The sequence below is a fragment of the Lissotriton helveticus genome, chromosome 12 (genome assembly GCF_964261635.1).
Source record: "Lissotriton helveticus chromosome 12, aLisHel1.1, whole genome shotgun sequence".
In the NCBI taxonomy this organism is placed as follows: Eukaryota; Metazoa; Chordata; class Amphibia; order Caudata; family Salamandridae; genus Lissotriton; species Lissotriton helveticus.
Genome location: NC_136073.1, coordinates 472,266,406 through 472,282,891, shown reverse-complemented (window position 1 = coordinate 472,282,891; position 16,486 = coordinate 472,266,406). Strand labels below are relative to the sequence as shown.

Here is a 16,486-nt window from a genome sequence, read left to right as displayed (position 1 = left end):
CCTATGCATCCACACCTAAGAACCCGAGTCCAAGGGAGGTGACAGTTCCAACAGAGTCCCCAGACCTACAGGTGCTAAGCCCATTCTTAGGTTTGTCCAGACTGGGCTTCCAGTCCCGTATGCAGCATTTTCTGCAGGCCCCCTCCAACTGTGAGTGACTGCAGCACAAAAACCTAACACCAAAAGACACGCCGCACCGAGCCTCACAGCCCGAGGAGAAGTAGACCAAGGGTGTCCCCACCTGCCCGAGTATCTCAAGGGTCGAGCCTCACCCTCACTTGGGTTCCCCCGGACTGGCTCCTCAGTCCCAGCTTGCAGCCTCTTTCTGACCGGACCGGACCATTCACCCATTGAAGTGAATGGGACGCCCGACCCGGGTACACCTCTGCACCCGGATGTCCCATAGCCTCCCGAGGTGATCTGTTGGTGTGACGGTGGACATCGCCCCATACTCACCTTAACTCCAGAAGGACAGTCCCGTAAGTCACTGTTAAGTGCCCAAATGCAGTAAATGTTTTTCCTCCATAGGATAACATGACCACACCAAGAAATTGTAGTGTCAACTTTTGAAAACTGTAAAAATTCATAACTCGAAAAGTAGTTACCCGATTCTGATGACCTTGGTATTTAAATTTATATAAAAGTATGTGTTATTTTTATAAATTGGTGTCGGATTTCTTTGAGTGTGTGTCTCATTTACTGCCTTTGTGTTTGCAAAAATGCTCAGCATTACCCGCCAATATACTTCTCGCCCACAAAAGAGAGCATTTGGTGTTTTGTTTGTGCCACTGTAAGTCCTTAGGGGTTTGCTTGGACTCTTAACACAGTGTATCTCTTTTTGGTCCACTATATAAAGGGCCATCTCGGAAACAAGCATCCTGGGACCGGTTTTGGGGTAACACCCAGCATCAGCCTGGCTAGCTTGAATCCAGTGACAAAGTGAGCAAAGGACCCACGTCTGGGCATACCCTGCTAACTTAGGGCGAACAAAGCAAACACAAAGATGATGGACGGAGCGTTGAAACTTTCCAGACACTCACCCACAGTCACAGATCTGGGTTGAATCCATCATTGTTCTTTAGCTCACTTTGCCACCCCAGGTCAACCCTGATCTTTGACTGGGGTGGAGTGTCTGAAAAGTTTTCAGTGTTCTGTCCATCATCTCCTTGTGTCTGCACAGTTCGCCTTAAGTTGGCAGGGTATACTCACACGTGGGTCCTTGCTCATTTTGCCAATGGATTCAAGCTAGCCTGGCTGATGAGGGGTGTTACCCCGAAACCGGTCCCAATATGCTTCATTCCGGTCCAGGGAAGACTTGGTTTGGCAGTTCGAGCTGGACTGTTCCCATGAGGAACAGGGTCGAAACTGATTTGCATATGGGTGGGTCTTAACTGGGGTGGCGGATTGAGCTAAAGAACGATGATGGATTCAACCCAGATCTGTGACTTGGGGTGAGTGTCTGAAAAGTTTCAGCGTTCCGTCCATCATCTTCTTGTGTTTGCATAGTATATACAGAGCCAGCTTCCTATAGGCCTTCTCTCCATAACACCCTTCATTAACAGTTGTTCTTGACACTGCCCGGTTTTCCTCACAAATGCATCCTCAAAGCTATTCCCTGGCAAGTCCAATCACAGTGAGTTCAATGGTAATATCTTGTTCACTTGCAGTAACCATTACTTTGATGATCTGACACCAAATGTTTCATCGAAGAACATTGTTGGTACCATAGCTGACACTTGAACATTTCAAACTAATGGCGGAAAAAAACAATCTGAGGAGGAGTCATTGTCCTGGTAAACTGTAGGCTAAGGGAGAGGTCAAAAGGTACCAAACAACCAAAAAGTTCTTCAAGAAAAACAAGTTGAAAAAGTCTGCACCAAACTCTAGATGACAGGAGTTTGCAGAGCATGTGGATCTACATCCACAAATGCTAAAAGCAATACAGTGATTATTTAGACTAATATACCATTCCTCAAGTCAAAAAGTACACTGCTTAATTATCTTTTCATTGCCAACATAAAATCTGAAGTAAGTAGAAAACAGTGCTAATTTACAAAAATGTATCCATATTCACCTCACTGATTGCAGCTCGTCTTGTTAACTTTCCTGCAGACTGTCGGATAATGAGATCAATCAACTCTTGCTCCCTTGCTGCCAGAAGATCGTTTCTCAATTTCTCTTCTAAAGGATCTTTCTCTTTCCTGTGACTAAACCAACCAGATGAAGATCAGGTGAGATACTTGTCAACAGAAATAATAGATTTGAGATAAACACCAACAGATCAAGTAATTTTGCCTCATGCATAGAATGAAATTCCCAAGTTCAATTAAAGCATGTAGCATACCACCTTCTGAATCGCTCACCTACTACAGTGTACCAAGCCGGTAAAAGATTATACAAAAGGAAAATTCAAGCATTTCTGTTTTCCAACTCATCCGGAGGAGCATACAACCACAACATTTACAAACAGTGATGGTCCATTAGCGCCAGCACTGTACTAAATCTCAGTGAGCCATATTGGCCCCTACCAACAGTTGAACAAGTTAACTTACCTTCGGTAATGCTTTTTCTGATTGATACTCTCTCTAACTGCAGATTCCATACCCTTTGAATATTCCCCAGGCATCAGATCCAAAAAGTCTTAAGCAGTAACCCTGTACTTCGGGAGGTGGCGTTGTACAACTCTGCACAGACTTCATTTTGCACCAGAAGGGACATGCAGATCCGCCTGTAGGCGCCATTCCTGCATGCTGACCTCAGCTGCTTTCTAGGCTGTCCCGTTCCCCCCAGATGCAGAACCTAACAGCAAACTGGTTTAGCCCAGTTTACAGATCTGTATACTTAAGACCTTTTTAGGTGGAACAGAGTCCAATTCATAGAATGGGGACTGGGCAGGATGGGAGAGTTGGATAGGAATCTGCAGTTAGAGTATCTACCAGAAAGAAAGTTACTGAAGATAAGTAACTTGTTCTTCTGATACTTACTTCTAACCACAAATTGTATAGATATCAAAGGAGCACCTCCCAGGTGATGGGTCAGTGAACTGGTTGAAACCAAGACGTCCTGCAGAACATAACAAGCAAAATGCCCATCTGATGCACTTCACTGTCCTGACAGTAGTGCTTGGCAAACATATGGAGTGGCATCCATGTTGCAGCCTGCCACATATCCAGAAGAGAAACTCTGCAAACCAACACAGTGGTGGCAACCTTGACTCCGGTAGAGCGAGCTCACAAGCCTTCAAGGGGCTGTTTCTTGGCCAATGCGTAGCAGAATCTAATGTAGAGCACAGTTCACCAAAAGATGGTCCTCTTCTGTACTGCACTGCTCTTCGCTCCAGCGAATCGCCCAGAGAGCTGATCGTCCACAGGGTGTCCTCTGGTATGATTAATGTAAAAACCTAAAGCCCTTTTAGGATCTAGCTGACAGAGTCTCACCTCTCAAGTAGAGGGGCACGGTGGACCGAAGAATGCTGGTAGGGTTATGTTTTGCCCAAATGAAAAGGACTTGCCACTTTTGCAAAAAAAAAAAGGAGGCTCAGGTTCTCAGGACCAGTTTGACTGGGAAGAAAGTAGTGTATGGCGGGTTCATGAAGATGGCTTGCCCCTCACTAATTCATGGCAATAAGGAACACAGCCTGGAGGGTGAGAAGCTGTAGTGGCCAGTCATGCAGTGGTTTAAAAGTAGTACACTTCAGAAAGGTGGTACAGGAACCATGACCCCCACCTGCCCTGTTTGTTTCAATACCACATTGCGGTGATTAGTCCATCAGCACCTGCACCAGCCTCCCTTTGATGTATGGTAGGAAGGTCTTCAATGCCAAGTGAATGGCTCACATCTCCGGAAAGTTGATCAAATGCCTCTGATTATCTCTCCCAAGTGATCACCCCAACCCAAAAGCGACATGTCAATCACCAGTGTGAGCTCTTGGTGGGTGGGGAGAGGGTTCTAATGCTGACCCAATCACGGTCCATAAACCACCATTGCAGCTCTTATACCACCTCCTCTGAAATCTGGATGTGATCAGGGAGCTCCTGTTGCTGCTTTGCCCACAGACCCACTGCAGATTCTACATATGTCATCTGGCATGTTTCACCATCAGGATGCAGGACACCAACAATCCTAGCATTATCAGAGTAATCAGCACTGAGACAGGGGCTGAAACATTAGGATCATAACCCACATGTGCTGGAGTCTCATTTCCTGGAAAAGGCATGAAAATGAACAGTGTGCAGGATGGCTCTGAAGAAACAGAGCCTCTGTGAAGGAGCCAGGTGTGACTTTCACACAATTCTAGTGAACCCCAAGGAATTTAGGAGGTCTGTCATGTCTGGAAGTGAGTAACGACTGCCTGGGGCAAGCCCATATCTTCAGCAGCTAGTTGACGTGGTAAGGGAAGACTAGAAGCAATGACCTCCAAAAATGTGCTGCCACTATCGCTTTTGTGAACACTCGAGAGGCACTGGTGAAGCCAAAAGGGAGCAAAGGGATCTGAAAATGCTCCTGCCCTACCGTGAACCGCAGTTAGAGTCTGTGGACCTGCAGTCTCCATTCAGCCTCCAGGGTCAGGGGCAAACAAGAACTAGGCCAGGTTGAAAGAAGGCATTGAGAAGGTGAAGGTGTAAAATCGGACAAAGGCCTCCGCCCTTGGTAAGCACCAGAAAACAACAACCAAATGTAATGTCTTAATTCTGATGCTGGCACCCGGTCTATAGCTTATTTGACCTTAAAAGCCTGCAATTCCTGCTGCAATACGCACAGATTGTCCTCCATCAACCATTGTGAAGATGGTGAAATGTGGAGTGACCAGAAACGATAGGGCATAACCCTACCAGACAAACTATATGACCAACCGAAGTGATCGCCTGACACCCTGGCAGAAAATTTGGCAGAAAATTTGGGGCCTGCCTTGGACCAGGTGGTTGTGCGCCCCGAAGGATACACTAAAGTGGTTTTGAGGCTGCAGCAGCATGACAGGTGGTAGATTATGCTGCACGCTGTCCCTTTTGTCAACATCGTCTGTGCTACAGTAGCCACAAAAAAGCTGTAGGGTTTTCTAGGCAGGCTGATATTGGTAGTCTCTATTATAGCCACAGAATGGGTGAAACTGTTGGCGTGGCTGACGTGGCAGACAGACAGGCGCAAGGAGAGAGCCATGGCCCTGCAATCCTTAAAGCTATCAAGGGCCAGGTCAGCCCTCTCATCAAAAAGGAGAGAGCCTTTGAAAGGCATGCTGTTAGAAATGGGATTTCTGGTTGGCTGAGGCTTGCGCCAAAGCCAGGCAGAAACCACCACTCTAGTCAGGGCAAGGGAGTTACAGGCCAAAGATAACCCATTCTCACCCCCATGGTAGCATGGCACGAGCAGTAAGGCTCATCCCGGAGGCAGCGTGTAAAGCATTTGCGCACGCACCCACCAGCAACAACATCCCAGCCCCCCCCCCCAAAGGAACTCCACACAAGGTTATATCAAAAATAGCCTTTGTATTCTCAAAACACATGAGATAGTAATCACACCATATACATTGTGCAAACTGGCACGGGCAATATTTACAAGGGATTATGTACACCTGAAAGGGCCACATGGATCCCTGTCAGCATCAGCACTTGGTAAAAATAGATAACTTGGTCAAGGTGAACTAAATCATAAACAACCTAAACAGAGGATACAACCTCCTATGCATAAACCCTATCTAGAGGTATCAAAAGAGGGTGCGCAAAACATACTATACACAATACATTTCCTAACACCCAAAGCATTAGCACATAAATCACAATAGCACTTAAATCACATTAGGGCCTACGCCTTATAAATGTAACAATCCCCCCTGGCCAACTGGCCATCTCAATTAAGGGGGCTCAAACGCCCTATGTCCAGAGGGTCAGGGCTGCTGCCTAGGCAGCGAAGGTCAAGGTTGCACCACTGCGCCAAAACCTAAACGTGGTAGCTGCCCACTACTTGCTGGGCAGCTGAGAACAACGAACTGGGGCCTAAACGCTGCAGCTGGCACTAAGTGCTGCGCAGCTGTGGAAGGCCAAAGTAGGGAAAAGGAGTGCGCCTCACTCCGGAGTCCAAAAGAACACTTGTCCCCTGAAAGGAAAACCTAAACGGTGCAGCTGCCCACTACTTGCTGGGCAGCTGGGAATAAAACTGCGCCCAAACGTTGGAGCCATCTAGGCTCTAGAAATAATCATGTCCCGTGGAGCACTCTGGCTCCTAAACTAATAATGCGCCCAAAACAGAAGGGCTGGCCTCCAAAACTGAGGCATCTCGCTGGGGAGAGAACATGGGCCCCTCTGGCCCTTAGGGGCCCCTAAACAATGGGAGCAAAACGAGGGGTAGGCTCCCGCGGGATGAAAAAATAATATAGCGAGCGGGGTGGGCACCTGCTCGAATTCACATAGAATTACGGGCAAAGTCGCCGGGAAGGCCCCAGCGCAGGTTTAAATAAACATACGGCCATAATGCAGGGTGGGTACCTGCTTGATATGAAAGGAGGGGGAATCCCTACGAGGGGGATTTTCTCAGCCCGGGCTGCAGCGCCGTGCTGCTCAGCCCCCAGGCTCTCCCTCGCTGGGGGAACACCCCAGGCATACAGTAGAGCACTCACAGGGCGTAAGGGCAGCCTACAAAGTCATAAGGCTAGCAAAAAGGAGGCAATAAAGATCCAATAAGTCCTGGGCATCAGGAAGGGCAGTGTAGGGCCCAGGGGCCAGCACACAGGGTGCTCCAGCAAGGAGACAGTCCCCATGGCGGTCCCTCCTGGGCCCCACCAGCAGCAAGCCCCCCTCTGTCAGGATTCAAAAGTAGAAGGGCCACTTGCTTAGCAGAAACTGTGTACCTATCTGTTTTGATTGCCTCTCATGCCTGATGTGCTTCCATCGCACTGTAGTGTCTACCGTTGCTCTTGAAATCAATAAAACAAATTTGAAATTAAAAGTAGAAGGGCCCCCAAGAAGTCCTTCAGGCATCCAGGGGCAGGGCAGGGCCCAGCACACAGGGCCCTCCAGCAGGGAGGTAGCCCCCATGGCGGTCCCTCCTGGGCCCCACCAGCAGCCTGCCCCTTGTAGATTCAAGTAGCAAAGACTAGAAAATGTTCATGGGGTCACAGCCCCTCTTTTATACACAGAAATCCTTTGTTGTCAAAAGGGCAGGCAATGGGCGAACCAGATGCAACTGGTTCTTGAGCACTTTGTTTTGCTCTGCCCCTCTGCCTATTCCCAGGATGGGTCAGGGACATCAGACACACCACAGGGGGTGGAGCCAGCATTGTGGAGGGAAGGCACAGCCCTATTCAGGTCCCAGGTGCACTCCTCCCTCCCATCATCAACATACAGATCTCTCCATTCACCAGCGGGGCAGACCCATCCTGACTCCTGGAGCCAGGCACACCAACCAGCTCCAGCCAATCAGAAGCCAGACAGTCAAATCACATTAACTGCACAGACATGCCAACTTCTAGAAGTGGCATTTAATCTCACGAGTTCGCACATACCAAACTCAACCCTGCACTCCCCACACATCAGGAACTACCATGGACACACACATTCCCCATGCTTTCCTATGGGAGGGCAGGCCAATCTCACCACACGCACTCAATGCGCACGCACTTTACACTGCGCCACAGTGCTAAAGTGCGCAAAGACCAGAAATCACTATAATTATGTAACATTAAAAGGCAAAAAGTTCAGGGGTCAACCTGCCAAAAGGGCCAAGTCCAACACATGCCCATTGACCTGAACAGGATGCTGCCGAAAAACCTTGTGGACCTTAACTGGGCATGCTTCTTGAGAGCCACACTTGTGTTAAATGCATATGCAATGGTATCCAAGCCACACAGGATGGTAAATTTTGCCACATCACAAACCCTTGACCTTGCTAGTAGGTCACTCCCCCACCACACAGCTCCGCCCTGTGTGCCCTGACGCCGCTGCTGCTGTAGAAGTCGAGGCCCTCCTCCACCCGCAGGCTACCTCCCTGGTGGCCAGTGGTAGGCCTTTGGTCTGTATCTCTGTCACTGTCTGTTCCCTGTATTGCCCGCTTTTGTCTGTGCCCGTGTTGCTTGCCTTCTGTTTCTCCCTCGCTGCCCCTGATTTCTGCCCGTTCTTTGCCTTCTGTATCCTTCTGTTGCCTTCTGTTTCCTGACTTGTGCCCGTTTTTGCCTTCGGTTTCCCCCTCGCTGCAACTGATTTCTGCCCTTTTTTGCCTTCTGTGTCCTTCTGCTGCCTTCTGTTCCCTGATTTCTGCCCGTTTTTTTTGCCTTCTGTGTCCGTCTGCTACCTTCTGTTCCCCGATTTCTGCCTGTTTTTTCCTTTTGTTTCTCCCTCGCTGCCCCTAACTGTGCCCTAACTGCTCCAATCCCAGCAGCTGTGTCCCCGTTCCCTTACTGCCCATTCGCTGTCCCTGCCTCCCAGCTGCTCCTCCCTCCCACATCCCCGTATATGGCGGCCACTACGAGGTGAGGAGAGCGACCCCTTGACCTTGCTAGTAGGTCGTTTCCCCACCACGCTGCTCCGCCCTGTGTGCCCCGACGCCACCGCTGCTGTAGAAGTCTAGGCCCTCCTCCACCGGCAGGCTACCACCTGCGCCTCATCCCTGGTGGCCAGTGGTAGGCCTTAGGTCTGCATCTCTGTCACTGTCTGTTCCCTGTATTGCCCGCTTTTGTCTGTGCCCGTGTTGCTTGCCTTCTGTTTCCCCCTCGCTGCCCCTGATTTCTGCCCATTTTTTGCCTTCTGTATCCTTCTGTTGCCTTCTGTTTCCTTCTTGTGCTCGTTTTTTGTCTTCTGTGTCCTTCTGTTCCCTGATTTCTGCCCATTTTTTCCTTTTGTTTCCTCCTCGCTGTCCCTGACTGCCCTCACTGCTCCCGTCCCCGCCGAAGCGTCCTCTGCGGCCCGGCCCCCTCACTGCCCATTTGCTGTGCCTGCCTCCCGCCTCCCAGCTGCTTCTCCCTCCCACATACCCATATATGGGGGCCACTGCGTGGCTGGCCGAAGCGGACACGCCGCTGGCGCGGCGAAGGCACGCCTAAGGCAAGCCAGTCTGGGCCTGACCGCGCCCAGCGCCAGAACCCCTGGCCCCGGCGAATTCCACGACGCCCAACTCCGCTACGATGCCAGCACCCTCCACGCACTCAACTCCGGACGAGAACACACCTGCTACCAGGCCACCCCGAAGCGCACCCAAGGACACTTCACCTGCCGGAACTGCAGCCTCACCAGCATCCGGCCCGCCAAACCTCCGCTCAGGAAAGAGCCCAACTACCTCAGATGCACCCTCCTCAACACCCGCTCTGCCCGCAAACACGCCGTTGACCTCGGGGACCTCCTCGACTCAACCTCCCCAGACGTCGCCTTCCTGACGGAGACCTGGCTGAAACCCTCCTCAACACCAGACATCGCCATAGCCATCCCGGAAGGCTGCAAGATCACCCGCAGGGACCGCACCAACAGAGTAGGAGGAGGAATTGCCATCGTCCACAGGAACACCTTCAGAGCCACAACCAACACCGCCGACACCCTCAACACCGCCGAACACCTGCACTTCCAAATCTACACCGACCCCATCACCACCCTCAGAGGAACCCTCATCTACAGACCCCCCAGACCCTGTCCACAGTTCAGCGACTCCATCGCCGACTTCATCAGCACACACGGCCTCGCCTCCATGGACTACATCCTCCTCGGGGACCTAAACTTCCACCTCGAGAACAACGACGACACCAGCTCCACCACCCTGATCGCCAACCTCGGACTCAGAAAGCTCGTGACAACACCCACCCACGCCGCCGGCCACACGCTTGACGCCTTACTCAAGAAGCCCATGGTGGACCCCAAGGACCTCAAGAACTTCCGGCCCATCTCCCTACTCCCGTTCCCGGAAAAGGTCATCGAGAAAACCGTCAACAAACAACTAACCCGCTACCTTGAGGAGAACAGCATCCTGGACCCGTCCCAGTCCGGGTTCCACAGCAACTATAGCACCGAAACCGCCCTCATCGCCGCCACAGACGACATCAGGACCCTGCTAGACAACGGAGAAACAGCGGCCCTCATCCTCCTGGACCCGTCAGCCGCCTTCGACACGTGCTGCCACCGCACACTACGAACACGCCTACAGGACGCCAGGATCCAAGAGAAGGCTCTGGACTGGACCACCTCCTTCCTCTCCTGCAGAACACAGAGCGTCCGCCTCCCCCCCTTCCGCTCCAATGCCACCGAGATAATCTGCGGCGTACCCCATGGCTCATCCCTCAGCCCAACGCTGTTCAACATCTACATGGCACCCCTCGCCCGACAGCACGGCCTCAACATCATCTCCTACGCCGACGACACCCAGCTTATCCTCTTCCTCACACCGCCAAAACCAACCTCAACGAAGGAATGAAGGCCATCGCCGAATGGATCAGGAACAGCCGACTGAAGCTGAACTCGGACAAGACGGAGGTCCTCATCCTAGGCTCTACCCTTCATCTTGGGACGACTCCTGGTGGCCGACAACACTAGGAACAGCCCCGACACCCACCGACCCCGCACGCAACCTAGCGGTCATCCTCGACTCCACCCTCTCCATGACTAAGCAGGTCAACGACGTCTCCTCCTCCTGCTTCAACACCCTCCAAATGCTCGCAGAATCTTCAAGTGGAGCCCCGCTGAAACTAGAAGAACAGTCACCTAGGGCCTGGTCACCAGCAGGCTGGACTACGGAATCGCCCTCCATGCAGGAACGTCGGCCAAGCTTCTGAGATGACTGCAACGCATCCAGAACGCCTCAGCAAGTCTGATCCTTGACATCCCCCGCCACAGCCACATCACACCCCACCTGAGACCTGCACTGGCTCCCCGTCAACAAGAGGATAACCTTCAAGCTCCTCATCCACGCACACAAAGCTCTCCACAACACCGGCCCAGCATACCTCAACAGACGACTCAGCTTCTACAACCCCACCCGCCAGGTCCAGTCCCCCGGCCTCGCCCTCGCCACAGTCCCCGGCATCCGATGAATGACTGCCGGCAGCAGATCCTTCTCCCACCTCGCCGCCAAGACCTGGAACACCCTCCCCACCAACCTACGGCAGACCCAAGACCTACTGGCCTTCCAAAGACTCCTCAGGACCTGGCTCTAAGATCGGGCTGAAGAGAGGTGTTACCTCGAAACCGGGCCGGTCCTCGGATGCTTGTTTCCGTTCTGGGAAGGACATGGCTTTTGTAGTTCGGACTGGACTGTTCCCATGGGGCACAGGGTCAGCGCTGATTTGCATATCGCCATTGTCTAACCCAGGGTGGTGTGGAGTGGAAAAACGATGGATTTGGGCCCAGATCTTTGGACTGGGGTGAATGTGTGACATTGATCCACATTCTGTCCATCATTGTTGTGTTTGCAGTTACCGCTCTAAGTGTACTGGGGATGCTCAGACGTGAGTCCCAGGCACTCCACACCACTGGAATCAAGCTAGCCGGGCTGAAGAGAGGTGTTACCTCGAAACCGGGCCGGTCCTCGGATGCTTGTTTCCGTTCTGGGAAGGACATGGCTTTTGTAGTTCGGACTGGACTGTTCCCATGGGGCACAGGGTCAGCGCTGATTTGCATATCGCCATTGTCTAACCCAGGGTGGTGTGGAGTGGAAAAACGATGGATTTGGGCCCAGATCTTTGGACTGGGGTGAATGTGTGACATTGATCCACATTCTGTCCATCATTGTTGTGTTTGCAGTTACCGCTCTAAGATCAGTAGCAGCAGCACCCCCCCCCCCCCCAGCGCCTTGAGACCCTCACAGGTATGTAGTGCGCTTTACATGTGTCCTGATTGATTGATTGATTAATGAACAACCTGAGTAAGGAGGGGATGCAAGGCGCTAGAAACATAAGGTAAAACTTGTGCAACTGAGTCCCAAAGGGCATGGGTAGAACGTCCTAGAAGGCAGCTGGCATTGATGGAATGTAGTGCTAAACTGGTTGAAGAAAAGATATGTTTCACAAAGATTTTGAAGTGTTTTGATTCCCTGTCTGGTGTTGAAGTAGGAAATGTATTAGGGTTGACCTTACTCGTTGAGGCCTGCATGACTAAAAGACCGGGTCACTGGAGGATGGACGATAGGGCTGTGCTATCTGCATGTTTACAGAGTTCCACAACAGAGCTTTACCCAATCCCAAAGAAGGGGCTTTGTGAGGGCTTCTCTGAACAGAACCAAGGGCTTAGTATTTGTTTGCCAAGGCTTAAGCACCTCAGTGAGGACATTAGTGTTTATCTTCGTAGAAGGTAACAGGAGACAGAGAACCTCGGCTTCCCTTCACATGATCATGGCGAAGGAGGCACTTTCTTCTGTGGCAGGGCCCAGAGGTGAAATTAGCCCAGTCTCTGGTGAGGTGCCCAGGTCACTCACATCTTGGAGGTCCTCATACCAATTGTCATCAGTGCATGGTTGGGTACATTTATGCCCATCATCATACGCATCGTAGTTAGATTCATCTGTTCCAAATGAAGTCTAGGGGGTTTTGGCTCTTCCTTGAGGCAGGGGCAAAGTATAAGAATCTGGTGGGTTGCCCATAGGCTACAGCACCAAGTGGATCAGGGTGTGAACCTCAGTCGAACTGGCGCAGACTCCGAGTCAGAAAGCACAAAACGTTGCACTTAGTCGGAATTGGTGTCGATGCTCCAGGGTCTGGCGTGTGTCATGGCACCATGACTGGAGTCAGCAGCGAAGCCTGAGAAGGTTCATATGGTCCAGCTGGTATCAATGGCCGACCTGCTGGCCGAGTCCCAGGTGGATCCTCTTGTGGTTCCTAATGGCCTGGAGGCACGCCAGAGGAAGACGATAACGTGCCAAAGAGCTGAAGTATCGCTTCACGTAATTCTTCGCTTTGCTGCGGCATCACCGATGGCCCCGGAAATTCAGGTTTCATCAGGAAAGAGTACAAAGATTGGCTCTCACGAGCCGCCGAGCTGACGAGCTCGGGAGCCTGCGCCTTCATGCTGTGAGTGGAACTGGTCCTGAGAGATGAGGCAGCACGCCCTGCAACCTATGAATTTTGCTTTTTTCCCTACTGACGATTGAGGAATCATGAAACACGTGTCCAGGGATACGAACTGAAACTAATAATACAGCACTGGCTATGAACACTTGAATGGAATTGAGCGAGAAATTATGAACTACGTGAACCATCATGCAAGAGGTAATTACGTTGGGGCGTGTCTGGTGCGCTCCCACCCCCCTAAGAGTACAAAGATTGGCTCTCACGAGCTGACGAGCTCGGGAGCCTGCGCCTTCATGCTGTGAGTGGAACTGGTCCTGAGAGATGAGGCAGCACGCCCTGCAACCTATGAACTTTGCTTTTTTCCCTACTGACGATTGAGGAATCATGAAACACGTGTCTAGGGATACGAACTGAAACTAATAATACAGCACTGGCTATGAACACTTTGAATTGAATTGAGCGAGAAATTATGAACTACGTGAACCATCTTGCAAGAGGTAATTACGTTGGGGCGTGTCTGGTGCGCTCTTACCCCCCTAAGAGTTCATCAGGAAAGGGGTCAGAATCAGCTCCAAAGGGGAACAGATTCGCGAGTGAGAATGTTAGGCACGCTGATGCCCTAGTATTATCACTGGGGTTTGAGAGAGGCAGGAAGGGGCAGAGTCCCGTATGAACTGTTTATGCTTTTTATTCTACTTACCTGAGGATTCGAGTGTGACATTGGTGAAATGCAGGAACACCTTCCCTGAAACCGGTCACAATGTGGAGTCTTCAGGTGCTGACAGACGTAGACCTTTACCTCATGGTCATGGATGGCCATGGGATTCATCATGGGGCAGTCACTGGAGGCTTTGCAGTTGATTTCTGACCCAGAGGCAAACCTGTTGGGCGTCCGGCACACATATTTGCTTCCATCAGTCCCCACAAAATGTAGACAATGTAGTCTTGGGCGGTGCCATTTGCCCTTGCACATTGGACACAAGGTTGCTTCAGATCCGCATTTGGTGGCATGGAAAGAAAGGAACTGAAGTCAGCATGAGCGAGTGGTACCTTTATTCCGTTCCATGTGTCACTTCGTGAGCAGAATGTCAGCATGGAGCTTACAACGGCACCTACCAGCATGTAAGGGTATTGCTTAAAAAAGTTTCCGGAACCACAAAACATGAGGAATCTGCAGTTTAAAGTATCTATCAGAAACATTACTTCTCCACTCAATTCTGAATCACATTAACCAATAATTATCTTGAACTGTTAGGTGCAAGTTTGAATGAGAGAAAGGTAATCAGACAGCAAGTTGGTGTATAGCTTCGGGCAGGTAATTGTATTGCCTTCACTCTGATATATGCTGGTTTGCATTTCAGTACCTTAAGAAAGCAGCAGAGAATCAACCTTTAAAAGCGAAGTAGGGCTGCAGTACGAAACCTGACAGCTTATTCAGCCATCTTGTTGGTGATGAGCATTACTCAATGGATTCAAACAATAAGATAAATTATCATGTGGAGAAGTATACATCAAAGAATCCATTGTAAGATAATGCAAGTTCTACTTCCATTCCTCCTTCATTGAGGTACTGCCCGCTAGTCCATCTTTAGAATTATGGATTTTAGCACAGATCGCATGAGAGAGATGCAAATTTGTGTATCTGGAATTAAAGTTCTACATCATGGGTATTTTCACTATACTGATGACAAGCCCAGTGGTATTCCCTTAGATTGGAGAAATTTATAGAGTCTCTCATTGAGGCCTAAATAGTACTGAGGTACTGGGCTGCGAAGGGCACTACTGGCACTGGAGGAGATGCACATAAGTCACGCTGCTTGTAGCTTCAAAACACATTAGGAAATGACTATTTCTTTTTTAATGTAAATGCATCATGTTACTTACTCTGTAAGCATCTATTCATAGTGTAGTGCTGCAGATTCACATGCTATGCATACTCCCGCAATCTAGTGTTGGGCCCGGACTCTGCAAGTTGTTTTTCTTTGATGGAAGTGTAATGATCTGCGTCATCTCTCCTCCCCCTTGAGGCATTGCGCTTGATGAACACTTTGTTCCTTAGAAAGTTTGTATCCCCCTTGCAATGAATGGAGTGAGGATATAGTCTCCTTAGTAAGCGTTTGCTATTAGACATGCAGTGTTGTAGGTATTTTGCTACCATCTAATACCCGCGGAGGAGGCGGGAGGGGGCATGTGAATCTGCAGCACTACATGCTACGCGCAGATGCTTACAGGGTAAGTAACATGATCCATTCGTAGCACATGTTGGCTACAAATACACACGCTAAGCCTAGGCTGTAAAATAGTAACCCTCCACGTTGTGGCTTTAGGCATGAGATGGTGCAGTGGTTTGAAATAACATTTGAAGGACTGTTTGTCCAACTAGAGCTTGTTGTCTTGAATTAACATCCACACAATAATGCTTTGTGAAAGCGTTATGGTTTATTCATGTTGCCGCTTTGCCAATTTCATTTAGAGGAGTATTTCCTAAAAAGGCCATGGAAGCTCCTTTTTTCTAATTTAATGAGCTCTTGGCACAGTTGTTAGTGTCCTTTTTGCATAACATATTTAGAAGCATTTGATAATCCATCTTGCTGTAACGGTTTTGGATATAGCATTCCTTTGGTTGGATTTGAAAAAGAAACAAAGGGCCGTTTTGTTTTTCTGAAGGGTTTAGTACGATCCACGTAGTACACAAGTGGCCTTTTAACCTCTAGTGTTCATAAAGCACATACTGCAATAGTTTGGGGTTTTGGATAGAAAACGGGTAACTCCAAGGTTTGATTTAAATGAAAAGGAAACTTGCCTTGGGTATACATTTTGGGTTAGTGCGTAAACGCACTTTGTCTGTGAACACTTGGAAGTAAGGTTCTTTGATTGTGAGTGCATGTATTTTGCTGACCCTTTGTAAGGATGTTATTGCTACGAGGAAAGCAACTTTCCATGTTTAAGAATTGTAGTTGACAATTATGCAGTGGCTCAAATGGTGGACCCATAACCAGTGTAAAGACAATGTTTAGATTCCATGCTGGCATTGGAGGTGTATGTGGTGGAACAACTTTTTAATCCGTCCATGAAGACTTTGGTTACAGGAATGTGGAAAAGTGACTGCTGTTTCCTGTTTTGTAAATAGGCTGCAATAGCCGATAAATCTAGGATTATTGAAGTGTATGCTAGCTGTGACTTTGGTAAGTGTAACAGGTAACATATTAGTTGTTCTGTTGGGGAAGATGGGTTAATGTGCTTAGTTATACAGTAAAGCACAAAACGCTTCCATTTTGCTTCATAGAAACCCATTGTGGTCTTCATTTCTTGCTTCGTAGAGAATAGTCATACATTCATCAGGTGGACTAAGGTCTCCAAATCCTATGACCTCAGGAGCCATATTACAAGATTGAGCTGTTGAGGACTTGGATGTCTTACCCTGCCTTTGCTGTGTGTGAGAAGATTTGGAAAATTGGGTAGATTCTCGCGAGGTTGTAGGGAGAGTTCCAATAGTGTTGTGTACCATGGTTGATG

General features: G+C 49.7%; 1 protein-coding gene across 1 annotated transcript in view; it reads right to left on the bottom strand.

Moving 5' to 3' along the window:
* Positions 1 to 16,486, bottom strand: part of BRD7 (bromodomain containing 7) — a 259,012-nt gene that overhangs the window by 121,396 nt on the left and 121,130 nt on the right. The window contains exon 8 of the mRNA XM_078668474.1: positions 2,075 to 2,207. Coding sequence (XP_078524600.1) covers positions 2,075 to 2,207 — 133 coding nt within the window. The remainder of the gene's footprint in view (positions 1 to 2,074; positions 2,208 to 16,486) is intronic.